This window comes from Schistocerca gregaria, chromosome 11 (genome assembly GCF_023897955.1).
Source record: "Schistocerca gregaria isolate iqSchGreg1 chromosome 11, iqSchGreg1.2, whole genome shotgun sequence".
Taxonomy (NCBI): Eukaryota; Metazoa; Arthropoda; class Insecta; order Orthoptera; family Acrididae; genus Schistocerca; species Schistocerca gregaria.
The window spans coordinates 101,074,627-101,092,425 of NC_064930.1; the positions used below are offsets into that span (position 1 = coordinate 101,074,627).

General features: G+C 45.2%; 1 protein-coding gene across 1 annotated transcript in view; it reads left to right on the forward strand.

Moving 5' to 3' along the window:
- LOC126295325 (ankyrin-1-like) overlaps positions 1-17,799 on the forward strand; it is a 68,343-nt gene that overhangs the window by 21,299 nt on the left and 29,245 nt on the right. The window contains exon 2 of the mRNA XM_049987788.1: positions 11,678-12,254. Coding sequence (XP_049843745.1) covers positions 11,689-12,254 — 566 coding nt within the window. The 5' untranslated portion in view covers positions 11,678-11,688. The remainder of the gene's footprint in view (positions 1-11,677; positions 12,255-17,799) is intronic.

A 17,799-nucleotide genomic window follows, 5' to 3' on the forward strand; every position in this document is an offset into this window, starting at 1 on the left:
CAAACAAAAAAATTTGAAAACGTTAAAAACATACATTTTGACAGAGCACAGGAAAAACTGTGCGACTGTGAAACTGTTGCATTAATTTATTACAGTTTATGTGACAAACTCTTATGTTTTCATTACTATTTTGGGAGTGATTATCACATCCATGAGAAAACCTAAATCGGGCAAGGTAGAAGAATCTTTTTCCCCATTCGCCAAGTGTACAACTTAGGTGGGTCGACTACATATTACTGTCATGTGACGCACTTGCGGTCGCCAGTGTCTTGTAGAACACATCAGACGTGTTTTCCTGTGGGGGAATCGGTTGACCTATGATCTTGCGATCAAATGTTTTCGGTTCCCATTGGAGATGCACTTCCTTTCGTCTACTAATCGCACAGTTTTGCGGTGCGGTCGCAAAACACACACTAAACTTATTACAGTGAACAGAGACGTCAATGAACGAACGGACAGATCATAACTTTGAGAAAATAAAGAAAGTAAACTCTTCACTCGAGGCACGACTTGAACCAAGGACCTCTCATTCCGCAGCTTCTCACGCTAACCACGACATCACGACGCTCACGAGCTCAGTGTATCCTTGATGTGGCTTATCTTTCACATGGACTACTCAGTTTTTATATTTTTGCTTACTTTTTTCATAGTTGCACACAACTTCTTCCTGTTTTCTCGATTGATCTGTGTTCAGTTTTTAAAGGCCTATCTTCTGTACCAACTTATAACTAAATCTGAGGGGGGGGGGGGGGGCGATGGGAAGGTTCCCTTGTGAGAGAGGTGGGGCAGTTCGCGTTTTGCAGAGCGCCGCCGCGGCTGCATCGGAGTGCTCGATGACCTTGTGGCTGGAGGGGGGGGGGGGAGGGCGGAAGAGGGGGAGGGCAGGGTGGGGAGGGGAGGAGTGGGAGGGCACTGCAAGGATGCCACTGAAGCGACTGCTCCTGCTGACACTTGCGTCACCATTATACAGCGTGGTCCATTGATAGTGACCGCACCAAATGTCTCACGAAATAAGCGTCAAACGAAAAAACTGCAACTCGTCTAGCTTGAAGTGGGAAACCAGATGGCACTATGGCTGGCCTGCTATATGGCGCTGCCATAGCTCAAACGGCGTTTTTCTAAGTAGGAATCCCCATTGTTTAGTTATGTGTTCTACCCATCTAATCTTCAGCATTCTTCTGTAGCACCACATTTCAAAAGCTTCTATTCTCTTCTTGTCCAAACTATTTATCGTCCATGTTTCACTTCCATACATGGCTACATTCCATACAAATACTTTCAGAAACGACTTCCTGGCACTTAAATCTATACTCGGTGTTAACTAATTTCTCTTCTTCAGAAACGCTTTCCTTGCCATTGCCAGTCTACATTTTATATCCTCTCTACTTCGAGCTTCATCAGTTATATTGTTTCCCAAATAGCAAAACTCCTTTACTACTTTAAGTGTCTCATTTCCTAATCCAATTCCCTCAGCATCACCCGACTGAATTCGACTACATTCCATTATCCACCAGGTACCAGGCACAAAAGCCGAAGAAAAAGACTGTGATCGGTGGGAAACCGCCGAATTACTCGTAGGTCCTACCGGAGATGTGAGTAAGACAACAAATTCAGTAGATACTCGTATCAGGTAGGAACGGAGCAAATACGAACAAACTTTGCAATTCTTTTTATTCAAAACGAAAAGCAGAATAATTTCTTTCCATCTAAACAAGTGCAAATGCGTACATGTTAGGTTGATTAATATTAAAAATGTACAAAATACCTTGATCAGTCTCGCTCCTAACAATCAGGGCAGTTGTTATAACATGCCTGATGAATGACTGTTCTGTCCGAGAATTTTTAGCCGGCCGGTGTGGCCGAGCGGTTCTAGGCGCTTCTGTCTGGAACAGCGCCACCGCTACAAAAAAAAAAAAAAAAAAAAAAAAAAAAATGTTCAAATGTGTGTGAAATATTATGGGACTGAACTGCTAACGCCATCAGTCCCTAAGCTTACACACTACTTAACCCAAATTTTCCTAAGGACAAACACACACACACACACACACACACACACACACACACACACACACATGCCCGAGGGAGGACTCGAACCTCCGCCGGGACCAGCCGCACAGTCCATGACTGTAACGCCCCCAGACCGCTCGGCTAATCCCGCGCGGCGTTTAAGTAGTTCTAAGCTGTAGGGGACTGATGACCTCAGATGTTAAGCCCCATAGTGCTCAGAGCCATTTGATCCATTTGAGAATTTTGATGACTAATAAGAGTGGTTTTTATGCGATCATGCTCTCTGGCCTCCAACAAACTATATAGCAGATGTTACGGGTCGTATCTATATTTCACGTTTCACTAATCGTATTCTGCTGAGATTGTTTTCCCTAGATTTACTTTAATAAAAACGAGCAAGTGCTTTGCACACGTCACTGCTGACAACAGAATACCTGGGACATAGCAGCTACAGAAAGGGGAAACCGTCAGTAACGAACAAATCTCTGGTCGCCTTTCTTCAGATTATGTTGTTCGTCGGTAATTATTGTTGTGTTTTTATATTTCCACCACAGCTGTGAAAGGAAGCTAATGAAAAGCGTCAGTCTATATATGCGCAAAGTTTTGGACTGATGCTAAGGAAAGCAAGAGCTGCGATTCAGATTTAGCTGCAGCACCCGCTCCAAGCACTTCATGTTTACGTAACAACTGAGACACCTAAATTTTTCATTCGCTACGTCACTTTGTTTCTTCGTCGAAAACAGTGCACTCGGCACGCAAGATAATCCTCTCTGATTATCAAAAGTTTTGCGTCGTGGCTCTAACAACGCAACGTGAGGCAGTTAAGACAGACCACTCCAAATGTAACCAGAATGATTAAATAAATAGACCTGCGGTTTTCGCCAAGCTATAGCGGCTTTAGGAAAAGTAAAGGCACGAGAGAGGCAATTCTGACGTTACGGCTAATAATGGAAGCAAGGCTAAAGAAAAATCAAGACACGTTCATAGGATTTGTCGACCTGGAAAAAGCGTTCGACAATATAAAATGGTGCAAGCTGTTCAAGATTCTGAAAACAGTAGGAGTATAAGCTATAGGGAGAGACGGGTCATATACAATATGTACAACAACCAAGAGGGAATAATAAGAGTGGACGATCAAGAACGAAGTGTTCGTATTAAGAAGGGAGTAAGACAAGGCTGTAGCCTTTCGCCCCTACTCTTCAATCTGTACATCGAGGAAGCAATGATGGAAATAAAAGAAAGGGTCAGGAGTGGAATTAAAATACAAGGTGAAAGGATATCAATGATACGATTCGCTGATGACATTGCTATCCTGAGTGAAAGTGAAGAAGAATTAAATGATCTGCTGAACGGAATGCACAGTCTAATGAGTACACAGTATGGTTTGAGAGTAAATTGGAGAAAGACAAAGGTAATGAGAAGTAGTAGAAATGAGAACAGCGAGAAACATAACATCAGGCTTGATGGTCACGAAGTCAATGAAGTTAATGAATTCTGCTACCTAGGCAATAAAATAACCAATGACGGACGGAGCAAGGAGGACATCAAATGCAGACTCGCTACGGCAAAAAAGGCATTTCTGGCCAAGAGAAGTCTACTAATATCAAATACCGTCCTTAATTTGAGGAAGAAATTTCTGAGGATGTACGTCTGGAGTACAGCATTGTATGGTAATGAAACATGGACTGTGGAAAAACCGGAACAGAAGAGAATCGAAGCATTTGAGATGTGGTGCTATAGACGAATGTTGAAAATTAGGTGGACTGATAAGGTAAGGAATGAGAAGGTTCTACGCAGAATCGGAGAGGAAAGGAATATGTGGAAAACACTGATAAGGAGAAGGGACAGGAAGATAGGACATCTGTTAAGACATGAGGGAATGACTTCCATGGTACTAGAGGGAGCTGTAGAGGGCAAAAACTGTAGAGGAAGACAGAGATTGGAATACGTCAAGCAAATAATTGAGGACGTAGATTGCAAGTGCTACTCTGAGACAAAGAGGTTAGCACAGGAAAGGAATTCGTGGCGGGCCGCATCAAACCAGTCAGTAGACTGATGACAAAAAAAAAAAAAATCGCGTTCGATACGACGAATTTCCCGACGTTTGCGAGGAATTTTTAAGAATTTTTAACGTTTGCAGTCGCCGAATTGCGACATCGAATTTGTTTTTCGTTCTACATTTGTGGTTGAAATGGTTCAAATGGCTCTGAGCACTATGGGACTTAACGTCTATGGTCATCAGTCCCCTAGAACTTAGAACTACTTAAACCTAACTAACCTAAGGACATCACACAACACCCAGCCATCACGAGGCATAGGAAATCCCTGACCCCGCCGGGAATCGAACCCGGGAACCCGGGCGTGGCAAGCGAGAACGCAACCGCACGACCACGAGATGCGGGCGCTACATTTGTGGCACTTGAAAGAAGTTTCTACTGAACTTTGAATGACATAACGTGGAGTGTATGGGACTGGATCAAACGGTATCGAGATAACACTGCGTTAAGTGTGTGCTGAAATTTGCTACACTCGGACGGACGTTAGTGGAATCTCTTTTCCCGAAGGCGGGGGCCGTGGTTTTTCTCTCCTGTTACTTTGATATTATTTCATGAAGCAACATATATGTTATGTTGTTCAGGTTCTCTTAGAAGCTTGTTTCAAATGCTGGAGGAGAGACAAATCGGTGTCACAATTCGGTGATTGTAAACGATACTAGTAGCTGTGAAACGTCACGAAGTTCGTCGTATTGTCTGCTATAACTTGGCGAAAACCGTACCTCAATATATTCAATCGTTCTGCGTATATTTGGGGCGGCCTTGTATCAGCTGACTTTATTCGGCAAATATCTTTGACAAAGATCTTTTGACTTGGCGCTTAAAAGGGATATTACTAACGCTTCTTTGTTTCCCAGAGCTGCGGTGCTGTGTGATTTGCGTCTCGGCACTTTAGCACGAAATTGTGGGTGGTTGTGCTGACATAAACTGTTGTAACCATTCTAGAAGTGGACGTAGAATGGTTCGTTTCCCGGAAGTTACGGAAAGAAGTAAAAAATGGACTGTGAAATGTCGTCGCGAAAACTGTTAACCCGCGCAGTTATGTATTGTAAGCAAATAACAGTTATTATGACCTGAAGCAATATTTAATATTAAAAATCGTAAGTGGTATTCGAGCGTAGCTTTTTATTTAGCTGTTTTGAAAGTACTGCCTCTTAACAGATGTTCTGCCAATATCATAACACAGCAAAATGTTCCACAACATACAGTATTCAGAGTACGATATGTGTGTGTTATAGTATCTTGACATCATTAATCAAATACAAGCCACGATCGCTTAGAACTTTTATTTAGATGACAGTTTTAGGCAGAATTCTACTAAACTGCCGTCATCGGATCTGTAGCACAATAGCAATCACAACACTTCAGAGCTGTCTGCTATTTTAAAAAAGTTGAGCAAGCACGCCAGCGTGGGACGGTGCACAACGGTTTACTTCAGATTTAAAAAAGAATGCAGAATGTTGTCAATTTTAGCCATTTTCTGTATTTACACGTAACTTGTACATCACCTTGGAGAAGGAATTCTGTAGCGTGAGACTGTCAAGTGTGTTCTTGTGTGACCTGGAAATTTAACGAAGCGACCCTTCATTCGATCAGAATTGCCGTGTTTGGTGAGTTTCGTATTTATACTTGGTTATTGCGCAGATATGCACTGCAGATGCAGCCGCGCCAGTTCGTACTCATAGAAGCCTGGTACATGATTTAATAAACGTCATTATCGAATATTCCGCGAAGAAAATAAAACATAAACATAGTACGCAATTCTATCAGAGAAATATAAATCTTTCTTGCGCCATTATTCTTCATTTGGACAGCAAAGAAAAGCAGCAACAAGCAAATAAAACGGGGGATTTTGTGTCTAATCCACAATCGATGTAAATATGAGGCGGGAATGAAACCAGTTCGCATAAGCTACATGCTGTGTTTAGCATTCGTTGGGAAACAATGGCGGATATGCCAGACTGTGTTTTTAGGAGCTCTAGGTATTACACTGTTGTCACAATTTTTCCTCAAATTTCTAGATGGCGGACAACAACTCGTTCTTATGCGTTGCAGTGGCTAGTACCACAGTTGAATTGTGTGTGTCTTTGCAAGAAAAACGGCGGAGAAAATGAAATACACTGTGTATGTATTACGTCGAGATAGTAAAAACATTTAGCACAATTTGTTTCGTGATTTGCAAGTGGAGGACGTCAAGTCTTAATATATAAATTACTTACGAATAGTATTTGCTCAGTATAGTGCCTTCTTATATTACAAAACAGAATACTCTCTTGGGAAATGCTATTTGTGCAGAAGACGGGCAAACTGTGACACTGCGATTTCTGTATACAGGAGAGAGATACACTCTAGTTTACAACACAACACTCGAATATCACATTTCACATTAACCAAAATAATACCAGAAAGTGTGAAGCGATTTATAAAGCACTGAAGGGGGGGGGGGGGGATGTGAAGGTAATGTTTAGTACACTATATGCGCAATAAGAAGTATTTTATTTCTGAATAATTTAATTAATGCAATTAGTGCTCCAACAACCACAAAATTAATAAAAATTACGAAATCGATTAATCCTGCCTCGGGAATAGATTCGTGTGAAGTCCTTAGGTTAGTTAGGTTTAAGTAGTTCTATCTATGGGACTGATGACCTTTTAAGTCGAATACTGCTTAGAGCCATTTTTACGCTCCGTACGCGAAGCGAGGCGTCCTTTGGCATTTACCGGCGTGATGTGTGGCCTATGAGCTGCCGCTTGACCATAAAATCCAAGAGTTTTCACCTCCTGCCTAACTGTCATAATATTTGGCAGTGGATCCAGATGCAGTTTGGAATTCCTCTGTGATGGTCTGCACAGATGTCTGCTTATTACCCATTACATCTACATCTAGATCCATACTCCGCAAGCAACCTGACGGTGTGTCTCGGAGGGTACCTTGAGTACCTCTATCGGTTCTCCCTTCTATTCCAATCTAGTGTTGTTCATCGAAAGAAAGATTGTCGGTATGTCTCTGTGTGGGCTCTAATCTCTCTGATTGTATGTTCATGGTCTCTTTGCGAGATATGCGTAGGAGGGAGCGATATACTGCTTGAGTCTTCGGTGAAGGTATGTTCTCGAAACTATATCAAAAGCCTGTATCGAGCTACTGAGCGTCTCTCCTGCAGAGTCTTCCACTGGAGTCCATCTATCATCTCCGTAACGCTTTCACAATTACTAAATGATTCTGTAACGAAGCACACGGCTCTCCGTTGGATCTCCTCTACCTCTTCCATCAACCCTATCTGATACACCGAGCGAGGTGGCGCAGTGGTTAGCACACTGGACTCGCATTCGGGAGGACGACGGTTCAATCCCGTCTCCGGCCATCCTGATTTAGGTTTTCCGTGATTTCCCTAAATCGCTTCAGGCAAATGCTGGGATGGTTCCTTTGAAAGGGCACGGCCGATTTCCTTCCCCATACTTTCCTCACCCGAGCTTGCTCTCCGTCTCTAATGACCTCGTTGTCGACGGGACGTTAAACACTAATCTCGTCCCCCTCCTATCTGACACGGATCCCACATGGGTGAGCAGTATTCAAGCAGTGGACGAACTTTCAGACTGCATTTCCTTAGAATTCTTCCAATGAATCTCACTCAAGCATCTGCTTTACCGACGATTAGTTTTGTATGGCCATTCCATTTTAAATCACTCCTAATGCCTACTCTCTGCTTCCAGTTGCTGACCTGCTATAGTGTGGTCGGCCGCTGTGACCGAGCGGTTCTAGGCGCTTCAGTCCAGAACCGCGCGACTGCTGCGGTCGCAGGTTCTAATCCTGCCTCGGGCATGGATGTGTGTGATGTCCTTAGGTTAGTTAGGTTTAAGTAGCTCTAAGTTCTAGGGGACTGATGACCTCAGGTTTTAAGTCCCATCGTACTCACCGCCATTTGAAACATTTTTTGCTATATTGTAGCTAGATGATAAAGGATCTTTCTGTGGTGTCACCGCCAGACACCACACTTGCTAGGTGGTAGCCTTTAAATCGGCCGCGGTCCGTTAGTATACGTCGGACCCGCGTGTCGCCACTATCAGTGATTGCAGACCGAGCGCCGCCACACGGCAGGTCTAGAGAGACTTCCTAGCACTCGCCCCAGTTGTACAGCCGACTTTGCTAGCGATGGTTCACTGACTTCTACGCTCTCATTTGCCGAGACGATAGTTAGCATAGCCTTCAGCTACGTTATTTGCTACGACCTAGCAAGGCGCCAGTGAATCATGTACCATAAAGAGCGACGTTCTCCATTGATGGATTAAAGTTAAGTATCCCATCCAGCTACGTCCGTTTTTCTCACTTCTAATTCCCTTGTCATGTTCCAGACCTCACGCCAGCCTGCATGAGCTATAACGCGTGCATATCGGCCTCCTTTAACCATACGGTTGGCTCTCCTGCCAATCACAACACTTTCCTTCTTTGTATTCGCAGCACATTACACTTGTCTACATTGAGATGCAATTGCCGTTCCCTGCACCATGAGTCAATTCGTTGGAGATTCTCCTGCACTTTAGTATAGTTTTCCATTGTTACAACCTCTCGATATACTACAGCATCATCCGCAAAAAGCCTCAGTGAGCTTCCGATGTTATCCACAAGGTCATTTATGTATATTGTGAATAGCAACGGTCCTATGACACTCCCCTGCGGCACACCTGAAGTCACTCTTACTTTGGACGCTTTACGACCGCCTCCAACTGTCGGTGGTCTCTGTCAGTCAACAGACGAGGTCGGACTGTACGCTTTTCTGCTTCACTATCACACTGGTAACAGCGGACCTAAGGATGTATAGAAGTGTGGAAATCTCGCGTACAGACGTATGACACAAGTGACATCCAATTACCTGACCACGTTCGAAGTCTGTGAGTTCCGCGGAGCTCTCCATTCTGCTCTCTGGCTATGTCTAATGACTACTGAGGTCGCTGATATGGAGTATCTGGTAATAGGTCGCAGCACAATGCACCTAATATGAAGAATGTATGTTTCTGGTAGTGGCCAGTTACTTCTGATCACACAGTGTATGTATTTTGTTGACGTTTTTTAGTTCACTGCATCGCAGGAGAAGGCTGGTGGTTACAAGTGTTTAGAATCATTTTCAATTTAATAGGAGTTTTGCAGGAACTGTTAGGCAACCCTCATAACGAGTTTTCTGGATTGCTGACATTACTTGTATTATGGGCTGTTGGGCTTGGGGGTGAACGCTGAGAAAGATAACACATTTGGCAGTTTAATGAAAGACATATTCTCAGTGACTGGCTCAAGATCTGAACTGAGCATGTTTTTCTGTCGTCGTGTTGGAATCTGTCAGATATTCGAGAAAGCGTTGCAGTGTGACTGCACCTGATATGGTGATGCAGTGTTTCCTGGAAAGGCGCCACTGAGTGTAGTAGTTGGGAGCAAGTCCACTGTATGAACCACCTCGTAATGGCAAAATGGTGAAATAGCTGTCAAGGGCAGGGCAAAGCAGATTCTTGCACAAAATTTCATTTTCAAAAAGAATGGCTCTGAGCACTATGGGACTTAACATCTATGGTCATCAGTCCCCTAGAACTTAGAACTACTTAAACCTAACTAACATAAGGACATCACACAACACCCAGCCATCACGAGGCAGAGGAAATCCCTGACCCCGCCGGGAATCGAACCCGGGAACTTGGGCGTGGGAAGCGAGAACGCTACCTCACGACCACGAGATGCGGGCTTTCATTTTCCTAAATATGCAGGGTGTCACAAAAAGGTACGGCCAAACTTTCAGGAAACATTCCTCACACACAAGTAAAGAAAAGATGTTATGTGGACATGTGTCCGGAAACGCTCAATTTCCATATTAGAGCTCATTTTAGTTTCGTCAGTTTGTACTGTACTTCCTCGATTCACTGCCAGCTGGCCCAATTGAAGGGAGGTAATGTTGACTTCGGTGCTTGTGTTGACATGCGACTCATTGCTCTACAGTACTACCATCAAGCACATCAGTATGCAGCATCAACAGGTTAGTGTTCATCACGAACGTGGTTTTGCAGTCAGTTCAATGTTTACAGACCACCCCATTAGCACGGGACAATAGCCGTGGCGCGGTACGTTTGTATCGAGACAGACTTCCAGAACGAAGGTGTCCCGACAGGAAGACGTTCGAAGCAATTGATCGGCGTCTTAGGGAGCACGGAACATTCCAGCTTATGACTCGCGACTGGGGAAGACCTTGAACGACGGGGACACCTGCAATGGACGAGGCAATTCTTCGTGTAGTTGACGATAACCATAATGTCAGCGTCAGAGAAGTTGCTACTGTACAAGGTAACGTTGACCACGTCACTGTATGGAGAGTGCTACGGGAGAACCAGTTGTTTCCGTGTACAGCGTGTGCAGGCACTATCAGCAGCTGATTAGCCTCCACGGGTACACCTCTGCGAATGGTTCATCCGACAATGTGTCAATCCTCATTTCAGTGTAGATGTTCTCTTTACGGTTGAGGCTTCATTCCGACGTGATCAAATTGTAAATTTTCACAATCAAGATGTGTGGGCTGACGAATTGTGCAATCACGTCATCAAAACAGTTTTCCTGTGAACGTTTGGGCAGGCATTGTTGGTGATGTCTCGATTGGGCCCCATGTTCTTCCACCTACGCTCAATCGAGCACGTTATCACTATTTCATACGGGATACTCTACCTGTGCTGGTAGAGCATGTGCCTTTACAAGTACGACACAACATATGGTTCATGCACTATGGAGTTCCTGCACATTTCAGTCGAAGTGTTCGTACGCTTCTCAACAACAGATTCGGTTACCGATGGATTGGTAGAGGCGGACCAATTCCCTGGCCTCCACGCTCTCCTGACCTCAACCCTCTTGACTTTCATTTATGGGGGCATTTGAAAGCTCTTGTTTACGCAACCCCGGTACTAAATGTAGAGACTCTTCGTGCTCGTATTGTGGACGGCTGTGATACAATACGCCATTCTCCAGCGCTGTATCAGCGCATCAGGGATTCAATGTGACGGAGGGTGGATGCGTGTATCCCGCTAACATTCCTGTAACAAAGTGTTTGAAGTCACGCTGGTACGTCCTGTTGCTATGTGTTTCCATTCCATGATTAATGTGATTTGCAGAGAAGTAATAAAATGAGCTATAACATGGAAAGTAAGCTATTTCGGACATATGTCCACATAACATATTTTCTTTCTTTGTGTGTGAGGAATATTTCCTGAATGTTTGGCCGTACTTTTTTATAACACCCTGTATAATAATGGGAGTGATTAGAGGGATCAATGGTGTAGTATAGTAGTACTGAAGTTCCTTCTGGCCTAGTTAGTTTCGTCATGCTGAAAGACTTCATGATCAGGCGATAGTGCTTTGTAGGGATAAATTAAGTAAATATCGTGTCCAACTCTTCTGAGCGTATGTCGTGCACAATAATGGCAATGGGAAGTTTTAAGGGATATCTTGTTGAAGATTTGTATATATTCACCTGTAGCGACCATTTTACACAGGTAAGATATCATTGTGTTGCATACAGGTCTGCATACCCATTGCACAAGTATTGAGGGTGTTGTATGAGGACAAAGGGCTGCTCAGAGGCACTGTGTTTCAGACTCATCCGAAATGGCAGCAGTTAGAGAGGTTGAAGAGACCACCGCTGTGCGCCTGGGCGCCCTTCTGGACGCTGGTGATGGCGCCACGGTAACGCTGGTGGCGGGGGAGACTCGGCTCGTGGCGCACAGGGCCGTTCTGGCCTCCAGGAGCCCCGTGTTCCAGGCAATGTTCCAGCATGACACGCTGGAGGCCAGCAGCGGAGAGGTCAGCATCACAGACGTGGAGGGCGAGGTGATGAGGGAGCTGCTGGACTACATGTACACCCTCCAGACTCCCCAGCTGTCCGCCACGGCTCCGCAGATGCTGGCGGCAGCTGACAAGTACGGCTTGTCAGCCCTGAAGGCTGTGTGTGAGCAGCAGGTGTCCGCTCAGCTGACCATTGACAACGCGGCAGCTGCAGCTGTGCTGGCAGTGAGGCACTCGTGCCCGGACCTCACTGCGGCCGCCATCGCCTTCATAAAGGCCCACAACTTTCAGGTGATGGCCACCCAGGGCTGGGCGGATGCGATGCGGAACCATGTCACAGAGGTGATAGAAGTGACTAGGCTGCTTGCTGATCCACCAGCAGAAGCGAGGTAAGCGCCAGACAAGCCATTTGTCTTTGTTTCCCAGCCCTACATGATTCTGTATTTTTATTATCAGACCTATAGTGTTTGCCACTGAGTTCTCTTAGACGTGTCTGTGCTGTGAAACAAAAAATCAAATGGCTCTGAACACTATGGGACTTAACATCTATGGTTATCAGTCCCCTAGAACTTAGAACTACTTAAACCTAACTAACCTAAGGACAGCACACAACATCACGAGGCAGAGAAAATCACTGACCCCGCCGGGAATCAACCCGGGAACCCGGGCGTGGGAAGCGAGAACGCTACCGCACGACCACCAGCTGCGGACGCTGTGAAACACTCCATCATCGATGACCATTAGCTGACAGCTTACAATGCTTACATTGCATTCTCATATCAGGGTCTGCAAATATGTAAATACAACTATGTGCCTTAGCATTTAAGTTAGCTAAAAATTCATGGAAAAGTGAAGTTCTTCGAAGATTCATAAATTGTTTAGGCATTTAAGCAATCCATCCTCATTTGGATTCATTGGTTATGTTACATTTCTTATTTACAACAGTTTGTTATTTAGATTGAGGTATCAAGCCTTTCAACAAACAGTATGTTGACAGAATGAGATATTCACTCTGCAGCGGAGTGTGCGCTGATATGAAACTTCCTGGCACATTAAAACTGTGGGCCCGACCGAGACTCGAACTCTGGACCTTTTTGCCTTTCGCGGGCAAGTGCCCTACCATCTGAGCTAGCGAAGCACGACTCACGCCCGGTACTCACAGCTTTACTTCTGCCAGCACCTCGTCTCCTACCTTCCAAACTTTACAGAAGCTCTCCTGCGAACCTTGCAGAACTAGCACTCCTGAAAGAAAGGATATAGTGGAGACATGGCTTAGCCACAGCCCGGGGGATGTTTCCAGAATGAGATTTTCACTCTGCAGCGGAGTGTGCGCTGATATGAAACTTCCTGGCAGATTAAAACCGAAGGGGACGAGATACTGGCAGAAGAAATACTGTGAGGACCGGGCGTGAGTCGTGCTTCGGTGGCTCAGATGGTAGAACACATGCCCGCGAAAGGCAAAGGTCCCGAGTACGAGTCTCGGTCGGGCACACAATCTGCCAGGAAGTTTCATATCAGCGCACACTCCGCTGCAGAGTGAAAATGTCATTATGGAAACATCCTCCAGGCTGTGGCTAAGCCATGTCTCCACTATATCCTTTCTTTCAGGAGTGCTAGTTCTGCAAGGTTCGCAGGAGAGCTTCTGTAAAGTTTGGATGGTATGTTGACAGTTTAGTTAGCAAGTCGTATTCTCACTGCAGATCCAAATATGTGATTCGCAGCACTCACACACACAAGTGGACATCTGGAGTTTATAGTTAGGCATGATGTTCTCCAAGATATGTGGATCACTGTACATCTCTTTACAAACAGCAGGCTCTAGTTGTTTGGTTGCACTGCTGCTGCTGATAGTACGATACGTATAAATGCTGTCATGCTGCATACAGAGAAGTGTGAGATGAGGAAATAATATGTCACTCTTTACCAGCTCCACAAACATCGTAGTACGCTGCAACACAATTCACAGAGGCCAGTATGGTATCAACAGTATTGAGAGTCTCATGTTGCCATCGAGTTAATCATGAGCTCTTGAGGCTGTAAGATGTACTAAAGCATCTCAGCATTGCTACATCATCCCCAGAATCACATCTTACAGCAAGCATTAAGCAGCGCCACCACCTTAGAGCTGATGGGCATAGCGTAGAGGGTCAAATGATGAGAGTGCTTAAGTTAGTGAAGGGTAGGAGTCTTGCAGTAACGAAGTTACTTAAAATGTGAAGGAACATAGGGAGTTTGAAGCTGTATGATTGTTGAATTCTGTTGCGCAGTTAAGTGCTATGACACTGTGGCGTAGTTGGGTCAGAAGAGCGCCGTGTTAAGCAACAGGAAGGGGAACACTGCGTCATTGCCCAGCGGAAGACGTGACAAGGAGCAGCTCACCACATGCTGGGCTGTCAACATTGAGTGCAGTAACTGGGTCAGTTATGCCAGCCGAGACAACGCTAGAACACTGACCTACTGGGGAAGAATAACAGCAGACATCAGCAGCAGAAAGCCATATTTAGGGACCGGCAACCAGGTGGTCAGCATCGTCCATCATGAGGAGTTGGAGTGACGTAGAGCCACCACTGTAATGCAGGTCGTCGCCTAAGAGGTGCCAGAGTGAAGCCACCACCGTAACTATCATCGGACACTGTCACCAGGCAGCAAAATATGTGCGAGTCGTCGCTTGTGGTGCGTTATGGTAATGTACTGTTACCATCGTCCTGGGACACTGTTGTCACAAACGCCGTGACCAGGGTTGGAGCTGGAGACCGTGGCCCACTGACGCCAGACAATCACCACCCGGGATGGTCACTGAGATGGGGCACCGTCTCGCCCCACTGCCGCCATCGCAACAGAGGCCCGTGGTGCGTGGTCCCAGCTGCTGCAGTATGACCCACCACAGCTGGAGTGCCACTGCCATGGCAGCGGGTTCGAGTTATGCCAGCATGGTTGCAGAAGCAGCAGAGGCGCTCTGGTGACCGTGCACTGGCCACTTCTGATTTCGCCGAGAATACTATGAACAGAAGCAAACCTCACCCAGAAGGTCTACAACCAGTGTATTGCAGTTGATCAATAAATGTTGTTATTCTGTCATCAGAATTATTCTATCCTCTTCCTCATGCCCAGCAGAGAACCCATGTTTCAACCTGGCATTGGGCAGTGGAGTCTCCTCCCCGTTAACATGTCCCATTTACACTGGTATCAGACACAGGCGATTGCACTGGTGTCGGTAAGAGTGCTGAGGCATTGTGGAGGACGGATCATGCCAAGTTAAGAGTTACCAGTATGGAGCTCCTATGGCTATGGTGTGCCATGCACCAAAGGAACAAAGTGCCGATTTCTGTTATTTTGGTTTTGAGCCCCTTTTCGTGTCTACTGCCTGGATCATTCTTTGGGTATACTTTTTTCGTGATTAAATTTTTGGGTTTCACAGCTGCTGATACATTGGTTACCCACTTTCAGGGAAACAGAGGGATGATATTATCTTTTTTGACATCTATCATCAGGAGCCATTCGGAGACACACCCCACCATCCCTTCCTCATACCCAGCAGAGAACCCATGTTTCAACCTGACATTGGGCAGTGGAGTCCCCTGCACATTAACATGACCCATTTACACTGGTATCAGACACAGGTGATTGCATCGGTGTCAGTAAGAGTGCTGAGGCATTGTGGAGGACGGATCATGCCAAGTTAAGAGTTACCAGTATGGAGCTCCTATGGCTATGGTGTGCCATGCACCAAAGGAACAAAGTGCCGATTTCTGTTATTTTGGTTTTGAGCCCCTTTTCGTGTCTACTGCCTGGATCATTCTTTGAATATACTTTTTTCGTGATTAAATTTTTGGGTTTCACAGCTGCTGATACATTGGTTACCCACTTTCAGGGAAACAGAGGGATGATATTATCTTTTTTGACATCTATCATCTGGAGCCATTCAGGGCCACATCCCACCATCCCTTCCTCATACCCAGCAGAACCCATGTTTCAACCTGGCATTGGGCAGTGGAGTCTCCTCCCCGTTAACATGTCCCATTTACACTGGTATCAGACACAGGTGATTGCACTGGTGTCGGTAAGAGTGCTGAGGCATTGTGGAGGACGGATCATGCCAAGTTAAGAGTTACCAGTATGGAGCTCCTATGGCTATGGTGTGCCATGCACCAAAGGAACAAAGTGCCGATTTCAGTTATTTTGGTTTTGAGCCCCTTTTCGTGTCTATTGCCTGGATCATTCTTTGGGTATACTTTTATCGTGATTAAATTTTTGGGATTCACAGCTGCTGATACATTGGTTACCCACTTTCAGGGAAACAGAGGGATGATATTATCTTTTTTGACATCTATGATCAGGAGCCATTCGGAGACACACCCCACCATCTCTTCCCCATACCCAGCAGAGAACCCATGTTCGAACCTGGTGACAGGCAGAGGAGTCATGTGCCTCTTAACGTGCCCCCTTTACACTGGTATCAGACATGGGCATTTACAGTGCCACTGCACGCATAAGCAGCATAGCATGACAGCTTCAGCCTTCATGAGCCTTTCATGAGATTACGACATGTGTGGAAAACCCTCTGTTAGTATTGGTCACCGCATTGGAGAATGTTAAAACTCAATTTCTCACAATCATGACATACGCACTGCTGTTGGGACTCGAACAACAAGGAGCTATTCAAATTACGTGTAGAGCTGACCTCTCAGTTCAGTTCCTCGATATGTGAATGGAGTAACGGTCTCACATAGGTCACAGTCCATTTCACACAAATTTAGGCTATTGGTTGTCAAACATCAAAATTTGAATGTACATCAGAGCGATAATCATTTAAAGTTGTCTGCGAAACTGTCATCAGTTTCTCGACCAAGCAGCTGTCTGAAGACATGGTTTCACTGTTAAGAAAGAACTCAGTTTTGCACCTAAATCTGCACCTGTCATCGACAAAATTAGTGCAGTGGAATGGGCAGCTGCACGACGTCTAGCTGAAGCAGCTGAAGATGTACACCTTAAAACCTGTCGTTCTTTCCTGGGAACAAAAACTTTGAAACCAGCCCTTATGGCAGGCAGAGGGCAGCTGTACAAGGGCTAAGAGAAGATTCAGACATAATGGTCTTGTCAGCCAACAGAGGCAATAGAACTATGGTGCTACAGCAGCAGGATTACTCTGAAGAGGTGTGAGTCCTGCTAGAAGACAGTGCACACCAGATGATTGACATTGGTCCTAACGAGAGGGTGGACGTGAAGATTATGACCCTTCTCAGAGAATCCAACTTGACTGACGGAGTTCTTAAGCAGCTATTACTGAGATTTCAAGTTCCATTGAGACTTTACCAGCTCTAAAGGTTCACGAAAATTGGATACCTTTATACCCCATCATTAGAAGCACTGCTGTCCCGACATACACACTCATGATGTATCTGAAGTGCTTGCTTAGCCCTTACGTTGGTAAGTGTTCACATCTGTATTTGCAGCTCTGTAGGTTATCGTGGATGCCTTAAGCATACTGACATCCATGTGAACTTTAATAATATCTCTCTAGTCACCAGAGTTTCTATATAGCAGTCTTTAGTACGTGCTGAGCAGAAATTTTACATGGAGATGACCAAACGTTTTAGTGATGTCTTGACGTCGACAGACTTTATTTTTGACGGTGACTCCTTTGAGCAGACGGTAGGACCATCTGTGGAGAGTCCACTTTTACCAATTGTAACCAATATGCATATGATCAATTTTGAAGAAGAAGTGCTCGAATCGGTCCAGTGGACATGATCTGATTTTTCGTGGTATGCAGATGACATATTCGTCATATGGCCAGATGAAAGAGGCTAGCTGAAGGACTTCCGTGCACCAGAACATCAATTTTATCACTGCAGTGCTCCCCCTCTCAAGTTGTCCTGTTAAAACGAAGAGTAGATGGCAAGTTTGGCCAATGTATGTACCAGAAGAAGAAGT